Raw genomic sequence first — 18109 nt, forward strand, 5'->3', positions numbered from 1 at the left:
CAGTAGAGAGGGGAAAGATCAGCTATAAAAGGCAAACTCACATCTCTGATTCTCTGGCAAACCTATATTAGCATTTAAAATCTTTTTATTTGACAAAGTGATAGTTAATCTGAAATGAAGTTTTGCAAACAAAACAATAGGGTTAAGAATAATAGTCAACATTTATTTTGTACTGATTAAGTGACAGACCAGTCAAAAGTGTTTTGTGTATGTGAATTCGTGTAATTATTCATCATTTATTATCACCCTGTCATATATGACACAGATGCATTAATCACTTATTGAGCAGTAAGTGTAAGCCACGTATTTCATTTATTCATTACTTCTTTCATTGTTTTTATCGAGTATCTTTTATATCTGAGAAACTTCTAGAAGCTGGAACTCAAAGATTTTAGCTGCCTGCCCAAGATTATAATGCTTCTAAATGGAAGAATAGTATTCAAACTTAAGTGAACCTTTAATCCAAAGCCTGAACTCTTAGTCATTATGTTATACTGAGTCTCCATAATAATAATTGATTTCATTAATAAAATGCTTTCACCTAGAAACGTAGCTGATCCTCCAGCAGCCATGTGAAGCAGGTAGAATATGAGATGGAGAGGTGCAACTCGCTGTTTCTACCTGGTCTCTTCCCAATTTCTCCTGAACCTGATCATTTTGTCCCCACCCTGCTACTGAACAACTCTTTTCGGGGTCCTCAATGACCTTCACGTAGCCAAATCTCAGAGCCAGTTCTTAGTTCTCCTTGACCTCTCAGCACCTTTGCCACAGTGATTAGGGACCCCTAGCTTCTGGGAAGCCACTGTGCCCTCACTTCACTGGCTGTGTACTCCAGCTCGCTTGCTAGTTCCTCCTCTTCTCCTTGCCCTTTACACTTTGCAGTGCCAACCTGACTTTCCCATTTGCACTTATTCCCTGAGTGATCGTTCTTTCTCATGGCTTAATGTGCCTTTTATATGATGGTGACTCCCAAATGTATATCTCTGGTGCAGACCTCTCTCCTGACCCCTAGGCTTCTCTTTCCAACTGCCTCCTTACTCTCTTCACTGGGATGTCTTAGGCCTCTCACACCTAACCTGTCCCAAAGTAAACTCCTGACCTCTCCCAGCCAAACGTGGTTTCTGCCATACTCTTTCCTTTCTCAGTCAATGACAATTCTGTGTTTTCTTGGAGCTATAGAAACATTGAGAACTTTCCATCTCAATCAGGATAAAAACAAGTAAAAAAAAAGAAACCAAAGCCTTTCAGAGGCCAGCAAGATCCTACATGATCTACCTTGCCTTCTGATTCTGTTGCCCTTCCCCTTTTCCCTTTCGCTCCAACTGCACTGCATTTCTTTCTAAGTCCTCAATTGTATCTATAATGTGGCCTCCTTAAGGACTTTGACATGTGGTAGTACCTCTGCTCAGAATATTGTTCCCCCATATAATATCTGCATGACTCCTTTAATTCCTTCAAATTTCAGCTCACTTGACACCTTACTAGAGAGGGGTCTCTGACTAGATTATAAAATAACAGCCTTATTCCAGTTTTCCCAGTCTCTTTCCGCTGGTTGTTGTCTTATTCTCAGTAGCATGTCATACCATGTGACATATTATTTATACATATAAATTGTTTATTGTCTCTCTCCCATTACAAGGTAAGCTCTACGAAAGTAGTGAGTTTATTTTGTTTCTGAAATATTTTTGGATAAATTGAATCCATGAGTGATGGTTGAATGAATGCATGAGCTTGTTTGGCTTATAATATTTGATTTAGTAAGTGGCCACTGGTTGATGCTGCAGTTGGTAAGTGTCAGAGCCAGGACTCTGGGCCATGTTTCTCTACGTTAAATGATTAACTATTTCTACTAGAATAATGATGAAACTTTTAATAGGTGAATGTACTTTTTTTTTTGGCAGAAATTATGGAAATGTAAACTGACATTAATGCCACAGTAAAACTCATATTTTAATATCCTCAATTTTATAAAATAAGGTGACTATTATATATTTAAATAAAACAAATTTCATATTTTTAAATAACTAATTTATTAGTAAAGGAGAAAAGGATCTGTTATTTATCATTTTAAAATCCTATTTGTCTCGGGAAAAAAATGGGGGATGAGATTTCAGTTATAATTTTTTTAAAAACTTTATTTTGTAGAGCAGTTTTAGATTCACAGCACAGAGACTCCCTACCCCCACACATACCTAGTCTTCCATACTAGTGTGGCATGTTTTTTCCATTGTTGAACCTACACTGACCCATCATTATCACCCCAAGTCTGCNTTTTTTTTTGGCAGAAATTATGGAAATGTAAACTGACATTAATGCCACAGTAAAACTCATATTTTAATATCCTCAATTTTATAAAATAAGGTGACTATTATATATTTAAATAAAACAAATTTCATATTTTTAAATAACTAATTTATTAGTAAAGGAGAAAAGGATCTGTTATTTATCATTTTAAAATCCTATTTGTCTCGGGAAAAAAATGGGGGATGAGATTTCAGTTATAATTTTTTTAAAAACTTTATTTTGTAGAGCAGTTTTAGATTCACAGCACAGAGACTCCCTACCCCCACACATACCTAGTCTTCCATACTAGTGTGGCATGTTTTTTCCATTGTTGAACCTACACTGACCCATCATTATCACCCCAAGTCTGCAGTTTACCTTAGGGTTCACTCTTGGTGTTGTACATTCTATGGGTTTGCATAAATGTGTAATGACATGTATCCACCATTATAGTAACATACAGAGTGTTTTCACTGCCCTAGAAATCCTTTTTGCTCTGCCTATTTATCCCTCTCTCTCCCCAATTTCTTGCAACAGCTGATTCAGTTACAATTTTTAAAATATTTTTACAGTATATGTACTTAATATCAGCCCATTTCTTAAAATGGAATTCTGTTGTAAACTGGATTTTTTGTTAACTCTTAATAATTTGAATGGGAGCAGGAATCATTTCTCAAATTATTTTAAGCCCTGCTTTCTGCTTATTCTTTTTACTAAATCTTATTTCTTAGCTTAAGAAACAAGGTAAAATTATTTTCTAAATTTGCCCTTGTTTTTTTTTCCCTTGTCAACCTTATGATGGATGTTCTCCTGAGGAATGAAATGTCTAACAATCAGGTTAAGAATATCAACTCTGAAAGGTCTATAATTTAGAAAATTAGACCTTCAATTTTTATGAGCTGATAGGATGGCTGAACCTTTCTCTTCAAGATAGAGGGATCCTCTGATTAAACTATATATTTCATCTGGCCTTTTAAATTGAAAATTAAATATTCCAGTTGTTGTCAAATGTATGTGGGTTTTTTTTCTAAAGAAAATTATTTATTTCAAACCTAAGTTTATGTTTATGTTTCTTACATTCTTGGCACTAGTGAATAATACATACCAGTTAGGGAACTGAAACTATTCCTGTGTTAAAAGTGTTCCTGATGATTTGGGGGGAATCTATACATTTACATTGCTTTGATGAAATCCTAGTTTCTATCTGACTTTTTTTGTGTATCTGCCTCAAAAGACAGGGGTTTTTAATCATGGTATTGTGTGAAATCTGATACCAAGCAGCCTGTGATACTGAGCTCTCTCCTGGCTAGCTTGTGAGTACTTCCTCCCTCATCACTGCATGGGGAAAGAGACAGTTTGCAGATAAAGGAATCATTCTCCAGGCAAGCACATAATACTCACTCTGCCTTCCTCCTAAAATTTACTACAGCCATGTGTCTTAGGCCAGTGGTTCTAAAAGTTTTTGGTCTCAACAACCTCTTTATACTCTTAAAAACTAATGAGAGCCACAAAGTTCTTTAGAGTATATGTGTGTATATATTAATATTTACAGTATTAGAAATTAAAACAGAGAAATGTTTAAAAATATTTAATAAAAAAATATTAATCATTAAATGTAACAGTATTCAATCCATTGTTCATTAACAAATCTATTTTCATGAAAAATCGCTATTTTCCAAAACAAAAAAATATTAGTAAGATTTGTGGCATTGCTGATTCTCATATCTACTTCTGCATTCAGTCTGTTGTGATATGTTGTTTTGGTTGAAGTAGTTGGAACAACAGAAAGGTAGTTGAAAAGGGAATAATAGCCTTTTCAGGTAATTGTGAATAGTCTTCTTTGATAGGTCAGTTTCTTAAAGGTTAGTTGCAATGGAGGCTCTGAAACGGTATCAGTAAACTTTTCATATTCTGTTACATTAAAATACCTTGGTCTGTCTTACACACTTGATGGATTTTATGACGTCATGCATCCATCATTTGAAATATATTGGACCACTGAGTTATGCTTGTCTTCACAATGCTATTACACATTTCATTATGCAATAATTAAAAAAAAAATATTTATGATCACTGATATCTACAAAGACGTCTTTAATTATTGGCTTGCTTTTAGTTTACAGAGGCAAATACTAGTTTTCCCAAATCGCAGTTTCTACTTGAAAGCTCAAATTTTGGCATTGGTTACAAATACTGTCAGTTTTTCTTGAAGTGACAGGCTCACTTTATTTGTTTTTGAGAAAATGTCTGCCACATACTCAATTCTGAATAACCATAGTTTGGCGCCATTCATTCTTCCAAGTAAAAATGATGTTCTGAGAAAAAAGCAGTTGGTTGGGCCCTCCAAGTAAAGAAGTGTCCAGGTGCTTTTCAAGGAGATCAGCTTTAGGGGTGCCCCAGAATTGCTCTAAGGGTGTTTTTCCTGTCATCATTCAGAATAATTAAAAAGTGTGTACTTAATAATTGAGATTTAATAATATCAGTAAAATTTACTCCTTTATCAAGGACGTTCTTAAGTGAAAATGCTTCTTTTAAAAAAAACTACTAGTGTGGTTTGGTGCCACTGCCTTGGTTCTTGGTAAAGCACCAACAGTTTTACCCACCAAATTTGGTACAAATGTTAGCACAGTGAAAAAGACAAATAACATCTGAGTATTATTGTGAAAATATTTTGACTTAGTAGATGCCCTCAAGGGTCTGAGGGACTCCAGGGAGTTCACAGGCCACGCTTTGAAAACCACTGCTCTAGGCCATTTTGAAGATGTAATTCTCACATGTATTAATGCTGTGAGAAAGAGACAAATTAGTGATGGATCCAGCAGAAGAAGAATAAAGCAAGTTATCTACAATATTATAAACCTTGTGTAGTTTTCCCATCAAATGAATTATCCTCACATCATAGGCTCCTTAAAGGCAGAAATATCATGATCACCTTGCCTGTCACATAGTAAGCACTCTGGATACTAAGTGTGCCTAAGAGAGGCTGAGCCTTTGCCTCACACATCAAAACTGGCCCCATCTAACTTTGGAATTCTCAGGTCAAGAGGAACAAAAGATTAACATTCATGTATTTAATCTGAACACATTTAGCAAAACACAGAAGACAGGAATGCAGCGAAGTTACTGCATCTTCTTTTCCCAGATTAGATGACAGTAGCCGTAGTAGCTGAAAAGCTCCCAGTAGGAACTCTAGTGAACAGGTATCACAGAAGGGACAAAATGTAGCAAAACCACAGTCAGATAACTAGACTTTGACTGTAACTCTTCTTCTGTCCAACTTGTACAACCCAAATCTGGAAATTACTATTCAGTATCTTCCTGAGGAAATACTGTTAAATGTTATGAAAGAACTATTACATAAGTAAGGCTCTTAATAAAAGCAGATTGGAATTTTTTTAGCCATCTACCCTGAAGGAATTTGAAATCTTCAGTTATCTATGATAATGGCAAAATAAGGGTAGTCCCAAAATTTTATTTTAAATATTACTTTTCATTCAGTGTTCATATTAGTCTTTCATTTATGTTTTTGGAGTGCTACTATATGCTAGGTATAAGCACCGTAGAGAAGAAATATGAATTAGACCTGGTTGCTATCTTCTGCCTCATTTTTCTTATCTGTAGAATTAAATAATGTCCACTTCAGAAAGGGATTTTGAGAATTAAAAGATTATCTAAATCCACTGTAAACTAAAAAGGACTTTAAAAAAGAATGGAAGATCAAATCAAGAGCATAGATTTAAGAACCTGTTCCACTTACCCTTCCTTCTTAAAATTCCATGAAGTGACAGAAATAAGTTTTGAAAGATTCGTAAGAGGAAGGAGTTGAAACCAGATCTATGAAAAAACCAAATCGGACAAACCCCCATTCAGAAGAAGGGTACTGTGATGGTAGAGTAGTTTAGGGAAGATTTAACCCCAAAATCAATGGCTATAAACGAGGAGTGCCAAGAGGCTCAGGGCATTCTTCTCATAAGTGATCAAAGAGCTGCCTTTGGAGTAACTAGACTGGTCTGGTCCTGCCTATAACCTAGTGGTGCTCAGCAATGCAGAGTAATTCCCAGATTAAAGCTGTAACAGTGCAAGGCCAAACCGCAGGTAGTACCACCCTCTAGGGGGAACCAGGAGCCCCCAAATGCAGAACATAAATGACTTATGTATCCCACCCAATAGTATATTCTGTCCCTTTTCCATAACCAACAGAAGAAAGGTATTTTAAACAAGGGGTGGCTTCCACAGACAAGCAAACTGAGAATCTCAAAAGCAAAAACTACCACACATCCAAAATTTATAAAGCGTTTAATAAACATCAGACTCAACAAAATGAAAAACTAACACCTTGAGTAATCAGAGCTCAGAGGAAAGAAGATGATTATAAAATAATTAATTAAATCTTCAGATGGATAAGAAGACATGGAATCTATAAAGGCCAAACCATTTATGGAGTTGAGAAGATAAAAAGTTGATAGATGGCTAAATAGGCTGCTGAATAGTAACCAAAGGATGAAGAGCTAGATATAAAAACTGAGAGAGATGGAAGATAGAGCCCAAAACTTCAAAAGTAACCTAACTGGGGTTACCAGAATGGGAGAATAAAGTAAATTAAAGGGAGAAGAGAGAATTTTTAAAAAGAAGAATAAAAATTCATGAGCCAAAGAAAGATGTGGGTTATTATTCACATTGAAAGGGCATACTAAGTGCCAAAATGTGAATGTAACTGGTTGTATACCAGGAATAAAGAGATATGAAATAAGAGGGTAAAAAACAACAACCCGGTGCTATGAATAAACAAACTTTTGTAGCTTTCTTGTCAAAAGGATAAACTCCAAATTTCTTAGCCATACAAATAGGAGTGGGGAGGGGGTGCCCTGGTGTGGAAAACAAAATCAGCTCTGGCATCAGACAGCTCTGACTTACAGCCTTGACCTTACTTGATCATCCTTGGATAGTTCAGTTAACCTCTGACAGCTTCAATTTTCTTATATATAAAGGAGATAAAATATCTATTTCACAGAATTGTTATGAGGTTAAATGAGATTTTATATGTCTAACTACCTATTAAATATAATTATATTTTAATATAATTATAATCTATAATAATTATAGATTATATATATATATATATATATATATATATATATATAGACTAGCTAGCAGTGCCCTGTTTATACTAAGTGAATTAGTAATTCCCCTTCTTCAAGAGTTCATGAAATACTTTGCAGTCTGACCCCCACTCACATCTTTCTTTTCTCCTCTTTCAGTCCCTCAACCACTCATATGTTACCTTTATTGATTAGCCTCCTTCTCCATACCTTCTGCCCACTTCCCAACAAAATTAGACTCTGATCCTAAGATAATTTGGGCATACCTCTATACTCATACTATATTCTACTGAACTACATTTGTCTTCATTAGCTTCCTGAGAGCAGAGCTCACTCCTTGTTTGTTTCTGTAGCTTCATTTTCTAGAACAGTATCTTGCACATAGTAGTGCCCAAAAATGTTTGCTGAATGCATGACCACACTTGGGCATAGTACTTCATTTTACATTATTTTTTCAAGTCCACTCAACATTCAAAAAATATTAAGTACCTTTGAGTCCTTCCATCTTATGCCTTTAAAATTGGGGGTAGCGGGGGAGGGTGGTAGTCTCTTGTTCACCTTACCTACTAACAACATTTTATCTTTTTCTAAATTGCCTGGGCACATAGTTTTTCAACAATTTTGTTGTAATTCATTCGGTCAGTGTATTTAACACATATTTACTGAGTTCCTACTGTGTCCTGAGTGTTGTTCTAAGGGAGTTGCAGTATATCAGTGAATACACACAAATCCTCCCTTGTAGAGCTTACATTCTCATTCTCCTAAGAGGAAATAGACAATAAAGATAACGAATAGGTGTATAATATGTATAGAAGGTGGCAAATTTTACAGGAAAAAATATATATATATAGCATGATAAAAATGTCCAGAGTTGCCAGGGTAGGGGATTGCAGTTTTCATCTGAGTAGAGCTTATTGAGAGGGCATCATTTGAGCCAAGACTTGAGAAAGATAAAGTCAGCTATTCAGATATTTAGAGGTAGGAGATTCTAGGCAAAGAGAAAAGTCAGTGAAAAGGATGACTTCAAACTTTTTGTCCTGAGCAAACAAGATAAATTTGCTGTCAACTGACATGTAGGAAGGCTTTGGCATAGGAGATCTAGAGATAAGATGAGAGGTTCGGTGTGGTTTTGGCCTTGTTAAATTTGAGATGTGTGTTAGAAGTTGAGATACAGTTAATACACGAATATAAACCTTAGGAGAAATACCTGGACTGGAGATAGAAATTTGAGAGTTTTTGCTATTTAGATTTTATTTAAAGCAAAGAGACGAGATAAAATCACCAAGGGATTTATGTAAATAAAGAAGAAAAGAAGATGAAGGTCTGAACTCTGGGATATTCCAACTTTAAAAAATCTGAGCGAAGAAGAGGTAATAGGCAGGTCGACTGATAAGCAGTAGTCAATGAGGTAGGAAGGAAACGAGGAAGTATAGCATCTGGAAGCCAAGTAAGGAAGACAGACTATCAAGGAAGAAGGACTGATTAGCTGCACCAAATACTGATCACTCACAGAACATCAGGACCGAGAATTGACCATCATATTTAGCAACTTAGAATTCATTGGTTACCTTGACAAGCGATAAAAAGTTTAAAGGATGTATTGGGGGTGATTGCAATGGATTTGAAAGGATAGTTGGTGTAATACTAGAAACTGAAAGAGAGGAAATCATAGAGAGTTGGATATATGAAATTCAAGATTTAAATTTTTGTTAATGACAAGATCCTAGGGTGTGACATGGGTGTGAACGGCCAAAGGAGGCAAGATCAGGGGACAAGAGGAGTCCAGGGAAGAGGGGATCATCTACCTATATACTGAAATCACCAAGACTCAGGACAGTGATGCTATTGGGGAATTCAAAGCTTGGGTATTTGTACAGGAGTGAAGCATGATGGTCTGGAAGTGGCTGTGGTGTGTAGGTATTAGGGGACAGAGTTAGTGAAGAGAACATTCACCCTCCTTTCCTCTAGGACAAGTACCTCAGCTGTGGGAGATAAAGAAAAAACTGGAGAGGGCTGCCTGGGAACAGTTATCACTAGAGGTGAATCAAGTTTTCATTGGGCGAGAAGGTTTCAGAGAAGATATTGAGACTACATAGGGAATTTTGCCACTGATGGGCCATGCATTCCAGTGGGCACAGTAAGAGAATTGCAGTTGGATAGGATATTAGGACAGACAGGGGATGTGCAGAACTTTAGGTGTGCTGGAGTTTAAGAGTGACCTAGTGTTCTAGAGCTTCTTTAACTGACATAAGTACAAGCAAAGGGCCTAATGAGATTAGTTCCAGCAGATTTAAAGTAGAAATTGATGGTGAGGCCCAAACAGGTTGAAGGTACAGAGGAAGGATAAATAATAGGAATTCCTTCTTCATTCTACTCATAGAGATGGGTGGATTTCATTTCACTTGGAGTCCCTGCTCAGAGTTTGTGGTCCTTTTCTTTATGGCCTCTGTAGATGGAGGACAGAAGGCCTTGGGAGACATGGACTTGGTCCCGGTGCTACAACTGGCTTTCTGCCAGTGCTAAGGGCTATTTCTTGTCTGGGGTTGATGGAATCAAGAACCTCTGGTAAAGACAAAAATTATGCTGAGTACTTGGACTTCCTTTGACCCCTTGTAATGGGCAGAGCGTGAAGGGAGGGTAGGTGGCCTGGGGAGATGTGGTCATTAGTGCCAGTGAGAGAAACCTGCTCTGGATATGTTGAGGGAGGGGCTCCCCTGATCCTTTTTGATGGAGTTGAGGAGTATTCAGCCTAATGTGTTTCTTGCCTGTTGTTAATATTATAAATTGTATCCATAAATGAAGAGATTTTGTGTTCTTGTTTTTTGTTTTGTTGTGTTTTGCTTTGTCTTTGCCATATGTTGGGTTTTTAGTTTATCCTTGGGAAATAGGACATGTCTTTGGTTAATAGACATTTGAGGTGCATAGAATGAAGTGCTGCAAAAGCAATTCAGATGGAACTGACAGGTATGAGAATGGGGCTCAGCTGCTGCCAGCTTCTCACTTGATGACAGTCTTGCAATAAATGATCAGAAACTGGGTGAAATGATAGCAAATGTCAGTTTTAAGTTTTCACTTGTCAAAGCTAAGGTTGTCTTATCACCAAACCTTTGCTGAACCAAATTATGTTACCTTTTATCTTCCTGTTCATTGGAAAATATTCTTTACTGCCCCTTCTTTTTATGCTGAACTGTTAGAGTACTTCACAGACAAATTTCCAATCTATACTGATGTTCATTACTGCTCACTTCATTTAATAAAGCGGCTTAGTTTGGTCAAAAGGCAGTTGTTGGACTCTTCTGTTTATTAGTCTCAGTACCTGTCATTTACTGTTCCAAGTTAAACAATTGGGAACTGTCTTAGTAAAGGAAATTCTTTTCAGTTTTATGAAGAGATTACTCTCATTTTTATTTGTGCAACAGACAAAAATTCTCAAGAACATCAAGGTTTTATTTGTCTGAGAAGCCACCATGATGTAAGTTTTGACCTTTGGGGAGAAGATTGAGGTTCATTTAATTTAGTACAGAGAAGCATTAGCCAATTTATTTTCAACAAAATGAGAAGTTATGTTGACTACTTTGGGGCAGATGCCGTGAATGAGCCATGGAGAATGGAAGGGCGCTGGGGGATCTGAGCAGCATCTAGACCAGCCCTTTGATTTGACAGATGAAACACAAAGATCCAGCAAGCGGGAGTAGGGCGCAGCAGCATCTAGACCAGCCCTTTGATTTGACAGATGAAACACAAAGATCCAGCAAGCGGGAGTGTCTCTCCCAAGGTTATACCGCAGATGAAGGCCCAAGTTTAGACACAGATATCTTGACCGCTCTGTCACTTTTTATCAAAAGGTTTGATTGAGTCTGAATTTCTATTCTCAAGACAGAGAAAAATATTCTCCTTTAATAGCATTCTCATATTTAAGGTTGTGACACTTTAAGAACTAGGAAAGCCATAGTTTCTTTTATCTATGCTGGATTTTTTTTTTTTTTTTTATCTTTTTGAATGTAAAATTTTCTCTTCTCTTTCTTCAGCTAGTCCCCCTTCTTTTCTTCTCACCGTAAATATATATTATGAAGAAAAATATTCTCCTTTAATAGCATTCTCATATTTAAGGTTGTGACACTTTAAGAACTAGGAAAGCCATAGTTTCTTTTATCTATGCAGGATTTTTTTTTTTTTTTTATCTTTTTGAATGTAAAAATTTCTCTTCTCTTTCTTCAGCTAGTCCCCCTTCTTTTCTTCTCACCGTAAATATATATTATGCCTTGAGGGAAAATTAGGACTACAGAAAGGGAGAGGAGGAATTTGAGTTGAGAGAGAGAACTAAGGCAGTTACAAGTTGCTGTAATCAAGTGGCAGTGTTTCACATGGACCCTGACTTCTGTTTCTGAGTGTAAGGAGGGATCAGGTGAACCCCAGGGGGAGCCAGTAAGAGAAATTCTGGAAGAGCGACAGGGTAGGTCAGAGTAAAGCAGGAACCGCCTTCATAAAACGGCCTGCCATGGTGAACCAGCCCACCTCCTGCATGTGTGTTCAGCACATGGCAATGGTAGTGTCGTAAGCTTTGAGTATAGGTGCTGCCATTTAAGTTGTGTGACCCTGGACATGTGGCTTAGCCTCTCTGAGCCTCAGCTGCCTCATCTATAAAAGCATTATGGGGGGGGGTTTTAGATTGAGTTGTGAACATGAGAAGCTATCAGTGTGGCAGTGGTGCAGCTCACAATATGTAGTTCCATTGCTGTCACAGTTCCTTCCTGCCTTTCATCTAGGTCCTCTAGGAATGCCAGCCTTCAGTTTGAAGGCCATTTTAAAAATTTTTATGGCTACATGTGCCTCTGTGGAAAAATTGCACATTGCACTTGGTGTAGTAGGTCAGCAGTAAGAGTGACTATTCTGTTCCTGGGTAACATTTAAAAGAGCCAGTGGAGCTTAACGTAGCACATTCCAGAGAGCTTATGTTATACATAGAGCTCACATCACAGCCAGTATGATACACTACATTGCATTAACTAGTAACGATGTGATGAAACCACTATAACAAGGTGTAGTCTATATTCTGTATGTGGAGGAAGCATTTTATACTGAAGAATATTCTGGCCCAGGCGTTTTATCAATACTTATTAACTCTATTTGATGGAACTTCTTATAGACACTCAGATTTTTCAACTTATTTCCTGCCTCTGTGCTTTGCATATATTGTTTTTTCTGCCTGGAAGTTGCTTGCTGCCATCACCTCCATTCATTCCTTCTCTTTGCCCTTCATCACCTCCTGGTCTTTCAGAACACTGTGCAAGCATTACAGTCTCTAAGAAGTCATCCGTGACACACCAGCGTGATAGAAGTGCCCCTTCTCCATATACCCAGTCACTCAACACATGTGAACATACAGATCTGTTCCAGACCAGGAGGAGGATGAAAAACAATGGACGTGTGCTGTAATGGGAAACCGACCTAACCCTGGGAGATTGGGAGGATTCTCTGTGGAAGTGGCATTTAGGCTAAAGACTGAGAAGGAAGTAGCTTGGAGAAGAAAGAAGAACATTTGTGGCAGAAGAAGTAGCACATGTGAGGACCCATCCCACATGCTTGATATAGAAAGGAATGTAACTCCCACTGCTTATGTTTTTCCTCCTAGGAATGGCCATACTGTGCTATAGTCATTGGATTTGATGAGTGGTCTCTGGTGTCATTTACCTGAGAAAGGAAACATGGGGGGGGATAGCCAAGTGTGTATATAATCAAAGGTTGTGGTCTTTGTAGTCAGATAGATTCAGCTGTACTATTCTCAGTGAGATTTTAGACTGGTTTCTTAAGCCTTTCTGATCTGCAGTATCCTTATCTATAAAATGGATATGTCAATTCCACTTACCTCAGGCCGGAGGTGTTGTGATGACTCTGGGTGGGATCTCAGCAGCTAGCATGCAGTGGGCACTCCCAGCAAGGATTGTGTTCTTCATGTTGTGACTTCCTAAGGTGTTAAACAGCTAAGCTGGATCATTTTCCATTTTGGTAAAAAAAAAACCTTCTTACTTGATTGTATGAAGTTGGAATAATGGGGATGTTTATTTCCGTGACAGTCCAAGATAACAAATTCAGGATTATTGTTTTTCTACAAAATTAAGTAGAATGGGAAAGAGGAAAGCCTGAGAGGGTGAATGGAAGCCCTTCCTCGGGTACTCAAGATAATGCTTATGGTTTAGTAATCTGGTTTTTCCACAAGTCTATTTCTATAAAGTATTATTCCAAGTTCAAATATGTTGTCTGTATGTTGCCTGTTTTGCATTATCTGCAAAATGGCAATGATAAACTCTCTCCCTCTTGCTGTCTCAAGAATGTTGTGCATTAGAACGTAGATTGGCCTGTACTTTGAAGAGATCCTCAGCCATATGTAACAACAGACTTGTGACTAGACTGCGGAGCTCCATTCACCTGCTCTCCTGTTACATATGGCAGTGGTGCCATGTCGCCTTTTGCCAGCAACTTCCTGGTGGTAATGCAACAGTGCTGATGAAATTAAACATTTAATCTGAGTACTTGTTTATAATTGGGGGATTAAGAAAGAGAACTTTGATAATCCTAAGGTCTAAGGCTTCTGTCTTAGAGCTCTGCCATCTCGGTGGGAATTTCTTTCAGTTTGTAGGCTTGTTCTTTATTAATTATTGAATATGATTTAAACTCATAGCTGGGGCTGGCCAGTTAGCTCAGTTGGTTAGAGCGCCATGCTGTAACACCAAGGTCAAGGGTTTGGATCCCTGTAACGGTCAGCTGCCAAAAAAAAAGATCTAAACTCACAGCCAAATCATCTTTTCCTAACTGTGTTTTGTTTTGTTCAATACAGTGGTGCTGATTACTATGATTACGGACATGGACTCAGTGAGGAGACTTATGATTCCTACGGTGAGTAGCCAGAATATATAGAGAGAGGAGTAATGACTGTAGAAAGACCTTAAAGATCTTAATTGGAGGGGAATTCATAAAGACTTTCTGAGAATGAAACAGTAGCTTCCTCTCAGTTCATTTGTGCATATCTAGCTATTTTCAGAGGCTCCTTTAATATTTAAATTTAATATTTAAAAAGGACTAAAGACTTTAGAAAATTGCATGAATTCAGAATCTGAACTTAGATTTTCTGTTTGGGTTGATCGCCATGTGCTGATTTTTTCTCTTATAGATTAGTTTGCCAAACTAAAAACATTTGATAGCTTGGGTCTTTCTGAAGTGTCTTTGCTTCTTGACAGTAAAGGGAAATGAAGCAGTTGAGCCTATAGCTCTAAAGTGATTCCCCACCCCATCTTTATATTTTAATTCATTTCCAATCTCAAATCCTCTGAAAAAATTGCACTGGGAGTCTTTCCATAAAGGTTGCAAAAGCACTGAGCCAAGGAGGAGATTACAAAGGTCTATCAGGCTTACAGGGAGACAGCTAAGCCCTCTTAATTCAGTGGGAGCTGGTATAGATGCTGGGGAACCCATGTCCAGAATCTCAATATGCAAAAGGATGACAGGTTTAATTAAAAGAATTGGCGGCAGTAACATAATGATAGTAAGAAGTGCCTCTGCCTCAGGGCAGAGATATCAGAGAACAGAAAGCCTCAATCAGTTGCAGAGCTCTGATGAATGCCTAGTACGCAGTGCGAGGGAATCAGGATTGTGGTTAATGGATGTTATGACATTTCCCTGAACATAACTGAAAAAACATTTTCCAGTGTTTCTTTTGAAGTGCATTTTGTTGTATCACCTGCCCTAAGCAGTGATGACTGTACCTTGGATTTTTTTTTTCATAATTCGCAACAGACACTTAAGAGAAATGTATTGGCTTGCTGAATGCCCTCTACTTAAATTGATGCAAGTTTGCTTGAGGGAATGACGTTGATTACATGTTTGTATCAAAAGAAGAGGTCATTTTAAGCATTTTTCCTTCACAGCTTTTTAAATTGGTCTCTGTGGACACATGGCTTTTAAATTGCTCTGTGTTGCAGCAGGGATGTTAACTGTTTGATGTCAAAGACCTGTGGATAACTCATTATGAAAGTTATCTTCAGGCTTAACAGGCGTTTAATTTCAGGAGATAAAGATGATAGAATGTCCTTTGTTATTAATAACATTGTCCAGTATGGATTTTATATTATGATTTCTTAAATTTGACATTATATCATTAAGTTATTTCATATTCACGAAATCTTATTGAGTTGTAAATTTCCACCAAATGCAACTTTCCTTTAGGCAGGCAGCATTTCTCATTTGCAGTCTGCCCATTCCCATTTTGCTCTCCAGTTTTTTTCTCCTGTTGTCTTTGCTTATTTTTATTTGTGTTTTCTTTGTTTTTGCTATTAGAAGAAATTTAAGTCATCCTTTTCCCATTCTCTTTCCCATTCGTAAATGTCTTAATGTTTAGCAAAAGGCAGTTCCATTTGTTACTTGACCTTGTGAGCTTTTGTTAAATGAGTAGCCAAGAGGAAAGTTCTTGCAAAGTTGGTTGCCATATAACATACAAAAATCATTTTTCTTCCCATGATGATAAGTTTTGCTAGTGAGACAATTGTTTTCCATTGTTTTATAAATTTTTTTAAGTAAGTTCCCTTGGGTGTTCTTATAGTATGAGAGGGATATATATCTTCAATGTGATGTCTACACCATTGGTTCAGGGCTAGATTAGATTCTGAAAAGTGAAGACAGTGGGATCCGTGGCAATGATCTAATTGTGATTTATCTTACTGATTTTAGGTCAAGAGGAGTGGACTAACTCAAGACACAAGGCACCTTCAGCGAGGACAGCAAAGGGCGTCTACAGAGACCAGCCATATGGCAGATACTGATTGTACTGTCTGATGTTGTGAATAGCCAATCTCCACCAGTCCTGTATACTGTTCAAAGTAATTTTTTTCTATGAACAATCCCTTTTTAAATAAATCAAAATGCTTTAAATCTGAATGGATGGAACTTAAAACTACTTTGTTGAAACATCAACCTGGGCAGAAAAAAAAGACATGTAAAATTTTGTTATTTCCAATCTGTATATGAAAAAATAGGTCATCAAAAGGAAAAAAAATAACTTTGATTAACTAGTGTTAAACAAAAAAATAGGTTTACTAAATATGTTAATCTATTCTTTTAACTCAAGCCTCACCTTTCATTTTAAAGGTTTCCATAGAATTTAGTTATTTTATCTTTCAGCCATATGCTAGTTTTCTTTTTCCTCTTGCCAACATGCGTAAAAAGGGAAGCCAATTACAAGTGCAAATAATGTGGTATTCTTTTGTAACTCAAGTCTTGAAATGTTCTGTAGTGTTAAGCAAAATCTTCTCTTGCTTGATACTAAATAAACTTTTGAAAGAAATTTCGTGTGTGTGAGCTAACAATTTCATGTTTTTCTTATTTAAAAAGGCCTTCATAAATAGTTGTAAACAGGGAAAGAATTCATTTAACCATGCTTGTCATAAAAGGGTCACACTAAACATTGTACAACTTACTTTAAAAATGGTATAAAATTAAATGTACCATTATACTCACCGTAGATTTAAATGCTGTTTAAAGAGTCCAAATGGTATCAAGCTGCTTGAGTGCACGTTAAAACTATGCAAAACCAAATCTTGTTTAAAAACTGGTTTTAAAATAACTACTGGATTTTCTGAAAAAGATGTGATCAGTTTTCATCTTGTTAAGCGTTTTTTCACTAGTGCAACTTTGGATTTTTTATGAGAATTTTGGTACCTTAATGAACACCTCGCTCCATGCTGGAAGCAATAAGCACAAAGCTTTTAAAGACATTCTGACTTGACTAATTGAGGTCGCACTCGCCAAGGCTGAGGATGTGTAACCCTTAAACGGTCTTCATTTTCAAAGGTAAATAAATCAAATAAGATTTTAATCTCACTTAATTTATCTTAATATAACTAATAAAACCAGGGAGATTACAACTTAGCAAGTTTTATTATCCATTTTAGAAAGGTTTTAAGATCACCTAAATTCTCATTTTAAAAAGTTTAATTTGTTTTAGTAATCTAAAAATCCTTAGTTTAGTCAGTTTAATTGGGGCCAATTATTCCCTATTAAACAAATGTAAAACCTCATAACTAGTTATTTGTAATACATTATTTGGTTAGTAATGGAGGGCACTTCTTAAAACTGACAAATACTTAATAAAGTTATTCTTTAATCATTTGGCTTAAGATTTTGTAGATTATGTAAAGTGTTTAATTTTTATTTCTTGGGGAATTTCCTTCTCTTTATTTTGAGTAAGAAGATCTTTTCTTTTGTTAGGAAATGTCAGCCATCTTGGAATGTCAAAGAAACTGGTTGTGCACCTAGACAAACAAAGGTAAGCGTCTTTTTATTCCAGTGATTCCAACTTGCTGTGGAAGATGGAGACAATTTCATGCTTATCTAAAGTCAGGGAAAATTTCCCATGCTGGTTTACTATTACCAACAGTAGTGATTATGGCAGATTAACTTCTCAAGTCAGAAAAGCAGCCTCCTGAATATAAACAAGTCAGACCCAGTAAGCTTTATTATAATCGGCAGAAATCAGAGGCTCAGGTTATCACAATATTTAGATATTCAGATTACTTTCTTCAATGAAAATGTAACAGTCTAGTCAATAACATGAAAAAAATTTCAAATTATTAAGTAAAAAAAGCAGTTTGCCAAACAATGTGTAATATGATTCCAGTTTTTTATATTTCTACATATAGATGTATAGGCAAAAAATTACACAGGTATGGTGGAAATTT

The 18109-nt window shown here is 36.7% G+C and overlaps 1 protein-coding gene across 1 annotated transcript in view; it reads left to right on the forward strand.

The window, feature by feature from the left end:
- The window catches only part of KHDRBS3 (KH domain containing, RNA binding, signal transduction associated 3), a 153047-nt gene extending 136331 nt beyond the window's left edge, over positions 1–16716 (forward strand). Inside the window, exons 8-9 of the mRNA XM_008582820.1 lie at positions 14218–14276; positions 16104–16716. Of these exons, the coding sequence (XP_008581042.1) occupies positions 14218–14276; positions 16104–16195 (151 nt within the window). The 3' untranslated portion in view covers positions 16196–16716. The remainder of the gene's footprint in view (positions 1–14217; positions 14277–16103) is intronic.
- Positions 16717–18109: the final 1393 nt, after the last annotated feature.

Source organism: Galeopterus variegatus, unplaced genomic scaffold (assembly GCF_000696425.1).
Source record: "Galeopterus variegatus unplaced genomic scaffold, G_variegatus-3.0.2 Scaffold2728, whole genome shotgun sequence".
In the NCBI taxonomy this organism is placed as follows: Eukaryota; Metazoa; Chordata; class Mammalia; order Dermoptera; family Cynocephalidae; genus Galeopterus; species Galeopterus variegatus.